Genomic DNA, 10,685 nt, shown 5'->3' with positions numbered 1-10,685 from the left:
CTCTTTCCTCCTAGTTGTAGGACTTCCACTCAGCCAGCGTTCCTGTGGGTCTGGGTGATGTCCCTTCCGTCTTTTAGTTTCACTTTTGAAATGGTTGTTCGAGGCGGCAAACTCCAGCGTTAACCTATGCCGCCATCTTGGTTCTCCCTCAACAAATCTATTTTTTGAAAAATTAGTTCAAGGGCCAGTTTGCATACATGCTCCATATCCTATCTGCTAATAAGATTCTTGTCTTGGTCCTTTCTTGTCCTTACAGTAATACAGTAATTTTGAGCTTCTTGGGTATTTTCTCTCTCTCTCTCTCTCTCTCTCTCTCTCTCTCTCCTCTCAATATATTTTTATTGATTTCAGAGAGGAAGGGAGAGGGAGAGATAGAAACATCAATGATGAGAGAGAATCATCCATCAGCTGCCTCCTGCAGACCCCTCATTGGGGATCAAGACCACAACTCGGCATGTGCCCTGACGGGGAATCGAACTAGTGGACTTCTTTGTGCCTTGGGTGGATGCTTAACCACTAACACCAGCCAGGACACTCTCTCTCTCTCTCTCTCTCTCTCTCTCTCTCTCTCAATAGCATCCTATTGTGAAAGAAATCTAAACAAGATAAGCATAAAAAGAAAAAAAGGTTCCATCAGATACTATTCTATATCATGAAATTGTCCTTACAATTCTTATTTCTAAAAAGAAAATCTTGACACAGATTTCAAAGTTTGTCCCTAGAGCTTGTGAATGTAACCATCAACAGCTTTAAAAGCTTGTAATTTTGAACGATTATTTTTGTTAAGAAACTGTTGCCCTCATAATAATTTTTAATTAACATTTGTTTATGAAAGGTATAAATATGTGCAAGTTTTCTTTCTTAAGCATGAGAATGAGCATTGGTACTTGTGTCATCTTACACAGAGAAAAATAAAATCTATGACTGTCAGAATATCACTACATTGATAATTAATAATGTAAAAACTCATTCAGACAAGACTCATCACTAAATGTTAAAACTAATGGTTATAAAGTTGTTGAGGAGCAAGGCCTTTACATGGTGTCCAAGAATCACTACACATTTTTGTGTATTAATTAAAAAGGAAAAAATGTGCCCGTAAAACAGTGAGATCTGGCAATAACCACCTTAAATAAAGTGTAAAGATTGGTAATGCCAATAATGGGGTGATCAGACATTATGGGTCTCCTGATATGAAGCAGTGGGAGGAACACAGTATAACCCATGTGGTGTTCTAGTTGACTTAGACTTTTCAAAATATTCAGTGTTATGAAGAATAGGAGCCAGTGAATTTAGGGGACTAAAGAACCAAATGCAACACATAAACTATAATTAAATCCTAGACTAGGGAAAAGGAACAAAGCAAAAGCAGTGCAAACAAGGCCAGGACTAGGGTGATGCAAGGAAGGTACCTAGAGGTTAAAATTTAAAAAGGCACTTAGGGTCATGAAAGTTCTGACCCTTCCACTTGTATGACCCTAAGAGTAAGTATCTCCTTAAATTTTGCCCTAGAGGCCTTTCCCTTGCTTCACAGTAGTTCCATATTTGTTCTATAGGTCTGTGGCACAGCAGATATTCTGCAAGTCAAACAAGTTCCCAGGGAATGCTAATGCTGCTAGTCAATGTTTGAGCATACTTTGAGCAACAAGGCTGTAAAAACATTTTTAAATAATTGGGAAATTTTCAGTATGAACTGTGTATTGAATGATGTTATTGAATTATTGTTTACTTTCTCTGGCATGTACAGGTGGTGTGGTCCTGAAGGAGAAAGTTCCTGTTCATAGGAGATGCAACTTTAAGTATTAAAGGCACAAAGTGTTATGACATCAGCAACTTCTCAGGTAATCTGTCAAAAAGGGAAGTGTGTGAGCAGGAGGAAGGGATATTGGGTAGATGCAAACACAAGGGTGTGTATGCATGTGTGTACAGAGAGATGAAGTGAGTATAGCTAGCACTTAACAAACAGTGAATCTACAAAGATGTTCTCCCTACTATTATTTCAATATTTTTGTAGAATGAAATTTAAAAATTAATAAACCAATTAAAACTAATAAATAGTAAAAACCAAACATCCACTACTCCACTAGATTTCTTATTTTTGAACAGAGCTTGAGAGTTTGAATCTCATATAAATAAACATCATTACTGTATACAAAACACTTACTGCTCTGATGAACCAAAAACCTACTCAGGGGTACAACCTGGGGCAACTGGATGGGAGTTCTACACTACCCTTTTTTTTTTTTTTTTTAATATATTTTATTGATTTTTTACAGAGAGGAAGGGAGAGATATAGAGAGTTAGAAACATCGATGATGAGAGAAACATCGATCAGCTGCCTCCTGCACATCTGTGCCTGCAACCCAGGTACATGCCCTTGACCGGAATCGAACCTGGGACCCTTCAGTCCGCAGGCCAATGCTCTATCCACTGAGCCAAACCGGTTTTGGCTACACTACCCTTTCTTCAACAAAAGCACCTAAGCTCTTCTTCTTTCCCCTTCCCCCCACTTATGACTTTCTTTTTTGGGGGGATCTAGAGTGAAAAATAAAACAAAACAATAAATAAATAGAATCTAAATCTAATAAACACTTTCAGTTTTCTATTTAATAGCAGGCTAAAAAAAAATACTTTAATTTACTGATTTTCTTATTACTTGTTTAGAATTTTCCCATCAATTTTCTACCTCTCATTAAGCTAGAAGCTGCATCATACTTTTCTAAGTGATACATTTTTAAACTGGGCCCCGGCTGAGTAGCTCAGCTGGTTGAAGCATTGTCCCAATACGCTAGGGTTGCAGGTTCAATCCCAGGTCAGGACATATGCAAGAATGCATAAGTAAATGGAAGAACAGACTGATGTCTATCTTTCTGTCTCTCTCTTTCTTCCTCTCTCTCTCTAAAAATCAATCAATCAGTTAATCAATAATTTAACCCCTAGCTGGTTTGGCTCAGTGCATAGAGCATCAGCCAGCGGACTAAAGGGTCCCAGGTTTGATTCCGGTCAGGGGCACATGTCCAAGTTGTGGGCTCAATCCCCAGTAGGGGGCTTGCAGGAGGCAGCCGATCAATGATTCTTTCTTATCACTGATGTTTCTATCTCTTCCCCCCCTTTCCCTTCCTCTCTGAAATCAATAAAAATATATTTTAAAAAATAATTAAAATAAAAAAACCAAACTTTAAACTGATCCTAATAACTCTCCTGCAGATAGAAAATTCGTAATTTTTTTATGCAAAGAACTAATTAACGTATGCAGAAGGGCATAGCCAAAAGTCGGGAAGCAAAGATGATAATGACATAATCAAGAAAAGAGAACTAGATTTCAAACTTCTTTTTTATTGCTACAAATATCCTATATGTTAAGACTCATTTAGCCCCAGCTGGTATACTCAGTGGATAGAGTGTCAGCCTGTGGACTGAAGGGTCCGGGGTTTGATTCTGGTCAAGGGCACAGGCTTGATCCCCATTAGGGGGCATATTCTCTCTCATCATTGATGTTTCTATCTCTCTCCCTCTCCCTTCCTCTCTGAAATCAATTAAAAAAAAAAAAAGAATCATTAAGTATAACTTCAGTTATAAGAATTTTGTTTCTAATTTCAATGCCAGTAAAACTATTAAAGGTACCAAGGGAATAAAACCCAACATCATAATTCATTCTTCTGTTGATTTCCTTCCTGTCTCTTACCTGGCTATTAATATGCAGAAATAACTTATCAGATGACGGGCTAGATGTGTTAGGTGGTTTAAAGATAAACAGGAGTTAAGTGGCAATATAAGTTTTATTTAATAAAATTATTTCATGCCCACAACCTTTGTACAGTAGTGATTTTTAATATTAATTATCTTAGAGGTTAGTTTTACATGAAGCAATGAATTGACATGGCATGAAATATTAAAAGTTTAGAAAATAGTAAAGGAAAGTTATGGATAAACATATAATTGTGTTTACATGGGTATACAAGGTCACAAAATTGATTAAAAACCAGACAAAAGTACTAGTACTATACAACACCGATTTTTAAAATTCCTTTATACTCAAGCCATATATGACAGAATAAAGATAGCAGTATATTTGGATCTATTTTTAATACTAAAAATGCAAATGAGAAAATATTGAATACATAGTAATTACATATTAAATTCTGAGTAACTTAGCATATACTAAGCATTTTATGTACCTCATTAATTTGAATCTCACACTATGGTTATCCTTATTTTACAGATAAAAAAATTAAAGTTCAGAGAGCATAAATAACCTAGCTAAGGTTATGTCAGTTAGTAAACTGTGAAGCCAGAACTGAAACCTAAGTCAATTTAGCTCCAAAGCCCATGCTTTTAAGCATGAAGATATATTAGTCACAAAACTGTATTTTGTCTGGAAATTCTGAGTTTATCCCCTAATTAATCTTAGAACAGGTAGAAAGAAATAAAACTGGACTGCTTACAGTTTCATCTCCTTTCACTTTCACTGTTAATTCTTTATTAGTAATATTAACAAGTAGCTAATGTTAAAAAAATTTAATGTTAAAAAAAATGGATAATATAAAAAAGCAAAAAAAAAGAGGTTAGATAATATACAAACTAAATTATTAACTATCAAGTAATTAAGACCAAAACTTACATTGAAGAAAATATACTTACAGAAGCTAAGTTCGTTGACCCAAGTAAAATCTTTACCTTTTGATTTTTATATTGATAATTCTTATAATTTATAGAAAAAAGTGAAAAAAAACACAGGAATGTCTACATTAAGAAAAAAAAATTTTAAGCATTTTTATTATCCTCACCTAAGGATATGTTTATTGATTTTTTAGAGAGAGAAGAAGGGAAAAAGGGAGAAAGACAAACAGAGAGAGACATCCATGTGAGAGAGAAACATCCATCGATTGCCTCCCAAACACACCCAACCAGGGATCAAACCTGAAACCTAGTTATGTACCCTGACCGGGTATTGAACCCATAATCCTTTGTTGTATGGGACAATGCTCCAACTAACTGAGCCACCAGCCAGGGCTAAGAAAAATTTTTTTAAAATTTCTTTAAGTATTCGCATCCTAACCTTGATTGTTTCTTCAGATACTTGGTTCTGTAATGCTTTCAAAGCTTCATCTTTCTTCATATTTTCCTTTTCCATTTCCTGAAAACAGATTGATAAGCAAAAATATAAGTATGGTTATAAATATTTTAGCATTACTAACGTGCTGTTTAACAACTGATAAAGGTATGTTACAGAAACATAAACTTAAAATACTACTCAGCTTTTAAAAAGCATTTTTATAAAGATGGTTTTACCCTTTTGCTTTCTGTCAACAGTCTGTCTAGTGATTCAAGATGATGCTGTTTGCATATTATGTCTTGCTGCAACATGGACATAGTCTTTTCTTGCTCTTTAAATTGCTGGTCTTTTTTCTCTAGTTGAGATTCAAGCTTAACAGAAAAATAAGATTTATTAATTTTCATGTCAAATTTTTTAAAATTTTAAAACATTTAAATATATAAAAAGAAATATAATTCATGTTAAATTACTGAAATTACATATATTTTTGCATTTTACCGAATTTCCTTTCGTTTCCCTTCTTTTAGAGAAGAAATGAAATCACATGCCCATGTCTTATCCCTTTACTCCTTCACCAATACTAGACTGAAATTGAACTGTATCATTCTGTGGTGTTTCATTCTTACACATTTTTTTGTGCTTTTAATATATGCATTTAGTGCTATAAGCTTCCCAGAGCTGCTCGAGCTGCACCCCACAATTTTTATGTTGTGTTTTCATTTTCATTCAGTGTGAATTGTTTTAATTAACCTTGAGACTTACTTTTTGATCCATAGATTATTTAGAAGTGTGTTGTTTAGCTTCAAGTATTTGGGGACTTTTCAGATATCTTAATGGTTTCTAGTTTAATTCCATTAAAGTCAGAGGACATTCTATGTATGATTTCAATTTTTACATTTGATAAAGCTTATTTTGACCTAGGATATGGCATACCTTAGTGCACATTTCATGAAGGTACACTGGAGAAGAATGTATATTCTGTTGTTGGGTGAAATATTCTATAAATGTCAATTAGGCTAATTTGATAGACAGTGGTGTTCAGGTGAGTTCTATATCCTTGCTGATTTTTAAAAAATATTTTTTTATTGATTTTAAAGAGAAAGGAAGGGAGAGGGAGAGATAGAAACCAATGATGAGAGAGAATCATCAATTGGCCGCCTCAGGCATGCCCCCTACCAGGGATCAAGCCCTTAACCTGGGCATGTGCCCTGACCGGGAATTGAACTGGTGGTCTTTGGTTCATAGGTTGACACTTAACTACTGAGCACACTGGCTGGGCTATCTTTGCTGATTTTTATGGCTACTTATTCTGTTGATTACATAAAAGAGTAGTGTTGATGTCTCCAACTATAGTTTTGGATTAATTTCTTTCTCCTTTCAGACTTCTTCACTTTTACTCCATGTATTTTCACCAGGGGGCAGACGCTCAATTCTTTTGTTAGGTACCTACACATTTAAGACTGTTTGAGCCTTTTATCACTATGTAATGTTCCTCTTTTTCAATTGCAATTTTCTTTCTTTTGACATCTACGTTGATATTTATATAGCCACTGCAGCTTCCTTTTCTTTGCCTGGGACATCTTTTTCCAACCTTTTATATTTAACCTATCTACTACATCTTTATATTTAACACAAGAGGCCTACTGAAGGACATTTGCAGTCAGGGACCCCTCGGGGGATGTCCGACTGTTGGCTTAGGTCTGCTCCCTTAGGCATTGCTCTGGAGGCAAAAGAGGCTCCCACCAACCAGCTTCTGGCTGAGCAGCATTCCCCCTGTGAGAGCGCACTGATCACCAGGGGGCAGTTCTTGCATTGAGCGTCTGCCCCCTGGTGGTCATGGCATGTCATAGCGACTGGTCTTTCCATTCTTCAGTTGATTTCCATATTACGGTTTTATTATATAGGATGGATTTCTTGAAGAGCATATATATATTTGAGTTAATTTTTTAAATACAATATCACATCTTTTATTTGGTGTATTTAGAACATTTACATCTAAAGTAATATTTGAGCCCTAGCCTGGTAGCTCAGTTGGTTAGTGTCGTCCCATATACCAAGGTTGCACGTTCGATCTCCAGTCAGGACACATATAAGAAGCAACCAATGAATGTATAAATTAGTGGAGCAACAAATTGATGCCTCTCTCTCTCACACACTCTCTAAAATTAATAAATTAAAAAATAAAGTAATATTTTATAAGACTGGATTTAACCAGTTAACTGCCACAATATTTTGAATTTAATTAAAAAAAGTCTGCCGCTTGCGTCTATAGACGCTTATGGTGTACAAATGGTTAAACATATCATTTCATTATTAGTTTTCTCTTTGAATCCTGCTTTCCTTCCTGTTTCTACTGTCCAGTCTTCTTTTAAATATATGAATATTTTCAGAATTCTATTTTATCTATTGGCTCTTTACTATGTCATTTTTAGTGGTTTTGCTAAGATTATAATATACATATTTAATTCTTCATACTTTGCTGAGAATTTTGCCACTTGAAGTAAAATGTAGAAACTTTATATAAATATATATCTCTTAACCTCCTCTTTTATGTTGTAGTTGTCCAATGTATTACACCAACATATATTAAAATCTCAATAGACAATGCTATAATTTTTTTCAAATGTCCTAAAACCTTAAGAGAAGAAAAATAGTGCATTGTATCTAACCAAATAGTTACTGTTTTTGTTGTTCTTCCCTCACTCCTGAGGTTCCAAGTTTCCTTCTGGTATTATTTCTATTTGTTTGAAGAACCTTATTTTGGACAAGTACACTGGTGGCAAAATCTCTAAACTGTCCTCCATCTAAGAATATCTTCAGTACCAGGCCAGTGGCGCAATGGATAACGCGTCTGATTACGGATCAGAAGATTCTAGAATATCTTCATATTCCCTAAATAATATCTGTGCTGGACATAGAATTCTATAGTTCATGGATTTTCTCTTTCAGCACTAAATGTTTTCTCTTCTAATCTTCATGATTTTTGATGAGAAATCTACAGTAATTTTAGTATTTGTTCCTTTATATGCAATGTGTTATTTCTCTGGATGCTTTTAAGATATTTTTGGTTTTGGTTTTCAGCAAGAACTTTGATGTATTTTAAAGTTGTTTTCTTTGATTTAACTTCTTTGAGCTTGTTAATTTGTAAACTTATTTCCTTCTATTCTATTTATTATTTATTTTTTAAAAATATATTTTATTGATTTCAGAGAGGAAGAGACAGGGAGAGAGATAGAAACATCAATGATGAGAGAGAATCATTAATCAGCTGCCTCCTACATGCCCCACCTGGGGATCGAGCCTGCAACCCAAGCATGGGCCCTTGACCAGAATCAAATCCGGGACCCTCTAGTCCACACCCTGACACTCTATCCACTGAGCCAAACCAGCTAGGGTTTTAATTTATTTTTAAATATGTTTTTATTGATTTCAGAGAGAGGAAGGGAGAGGGAGAGGGATAGAAACATCAATGATGGGAGAGAATATGCCCCTACTGGGGTCTGAGCCCACAACCTGGGCATGTGTCCTGAGCAGGAATCGAACAGTGACCTCCTGGTTCATGGGTTGATGCTCAACCACAGAGCCACATGGGCTGAGCTATTTCTTTCAATAAAATTGTGAAGTTCTCAGTCATTATTTCTTCAAATATTATTTTTGGTACCAGTCTTATTCTCTTCTCTGGGACTCTGATGACATGAATGTTAGACCTTATGATATTGTCCCAAAGGTCCCTGAGGCTCTGTTCATTTTCTTCCAAATGTTTTTTTTTTTCTCTCTGTTGCTCAGACTGAATAATGTCTATTGCTCTATATTTCAAGCTCATATTTTTTTCCTCATTAGCTCCATTCTGTTATTAAGCATATACAAATGATACATATTTTTACTTAGCCTTGTGTTCTTGGTCTCACCCTTTTTCTTTACTTCTGTTTTTACTATTTACTTTCTACCCACAGTTAAGAATGCTTCTATTCTCAACCAATCTTCAAGGAAGTGATATCTCTAGTGGAAAAGAATCTATAGAATCACTCTTAGTTTGGTAATGTGAAAAAATAATGATGGGGGGTAGGGGCTGGGAGAAGGCGGGGGGGGAAATGGGAGCCATCTCTACTACTATTTACACTAATAAAAGAGAAACATGGTAATTGGCATATGACCGCTACCCTTTTCATTGGTTAATCAGCGAGATATGCAAATTAACTGTCAGCCAAGATGGCGGCCGGCAGCCAGGCAGCTTGAAACTAACATGAGGCTTGCTCGCCTCAGTGACGGAGGAAACCAACATTCCCCGCCTGACTTGCCAGCCTCTGAGCCGGCAGTTTCAGAAACTGTAACAAATACCACCGGACTTCAGCCAGCAGATTCGCAACATTGTAAGCAAAGGCCAGAAACCTACTTTCAGCCGCGGAGGCCTAAGAGCTGGAGCCAAGCCTCAAAGCTAAAGCTGGCCCAGAATAAAAAAGAAAAAAAAGAGCGATTGGGAGCTTCAGTCCCCCCCAGCCTGAAAACAGCCCTCAGCCCCTCACCCAGACTGGCCAGGCACCCCAGTGGGGACCCCCACCCTGATTCAGGACACCCTTCAGGGCAAACCAGCCGGCCCCACCCAAGCACCAGGCCTCTACCCTATATAGTAAAAGGGTAATATGCCTCCCAGCACCGGGATCAGTGGAGCCATGAGGCCTCCCGGCACTGGGATCAGGGGGCAGCGCCCAAACCCCCTGATCACCCTGCGGCTCTGTGTGTGACAGGGGGCGGGGCCACAACCCCCCTATCCACCCTGCTCTGTTCGTGACAGGGGAAGGCGCCCCAACCCCCTGATCAGCCCTGCTCTGTGCCTGATAGGGGGGAGCTCCCCAACCCCCCCCCCCACAGGCCCTCCTGCTCTGTGTGTGATGGGGTAGAGCCATAACCTCCCCATCGGCCCTGCCCTGAGTGTGAGAGTGGTGGCGCCCCAACACCCTGATCGGGCCCTGCTCTGTGGGTGACGAGGGCAGCGCCCCAACCCCCAGATTGGCCCTGCTCTGTGCGTGACAGGATACAGTGCCCCAACCCCCTGATTGGCCCTGCTCTGTGCATGACAGGGGGTGGCACCACAACCTCCCCATCGACCCTGCCTTGAGTGTGACAGGGGGCGGTGCCCCAACCCCCCAATCGGCCCTACCCTGAGCGTGACTGAGGGTGGCATTGCAACCTCCCGATCCGCCCTGCTCTGTGCATGACAGGGAGCGGTGCCCCAACTCCCCAATCGGCCCTGCTCTGAGCCCGACCAGGGGCTGCACCTAGGGATGGGGCCTGCCCTCTGCCACCCGGGAGCAGGCCTAAGCCAGCAGGTCGTTATCTCCCGAGGGGTCCCAGACTGCAAGAGGGCACAGGCTGGGCTGAGGGACGCCCTGTCCCCCCCGAGTGCACAAATTTTTGTGCACCGGGCCTCTAGTCAATAATAAAAATATATTTTTAAATTGAAAAAAAAGATTAAAACTGAAATGGCAGGAGTGCTATATAAGAAAGCATTTAAAAATGATCCAGGCCCGGCTGGGATAGCTCAGTGGTAGAATGTTGACCCATGTACTAAGAGGTCACTAGTTCAATTCCTGATCACAGTACATGCCCAGTTTGCAGTATCAATCCTCAG

At 38.5% G+C, this 10,685-nt stretch overlaps 1 protein-coding gene across 1 annotated transcript in view; it reads right to left on the bottom strand.

Moving 5' to 3' along the window:
* The window catches only part of CCDC18 (coiled-coil domain containing 18), a 113,166-nt gene that overhangs the window by 60,358 nt on the left and 42,123 nt on the right, over positions 1 to 10,685 (bottom strand). The window contains exons 14-15 of the mRNA XM_015560324.1: positions 5,293 to 5,427; positions 5,060 to 5,137 (exon numbers count right to left, since the gene is read on the bottom strand). Of these exons, the coding sequence (XP_015415810.1) occupies positions 5,060 to 5,137; positions 5,293 to 5,427 (213 nt within the window). The remainder of the gene's footprint in view (positions 1 to 5,059; positions 5,138 to 5,292; positions 5,428 to 10,685) is intronic.

Source organism: Myotis davidii, unplaced genomic scaffold (assembly GCF_000327345.1).
Source record: "Myotis davidii unplaced genomic scaffold, ASM32734v1 scaffold674, whole genome shotgun sequence".
NCBI lineage: Eukaryota > Metazoa > Chordata > Mammalia > Chiroptera > Vespertilionidae > Myotis > Myotis davidii.
The sequence above is the reverse complement of the archived record's forward strand: the minus strand, read 5'-3'. Positions and strand labels throughout refer to the sequence as shown.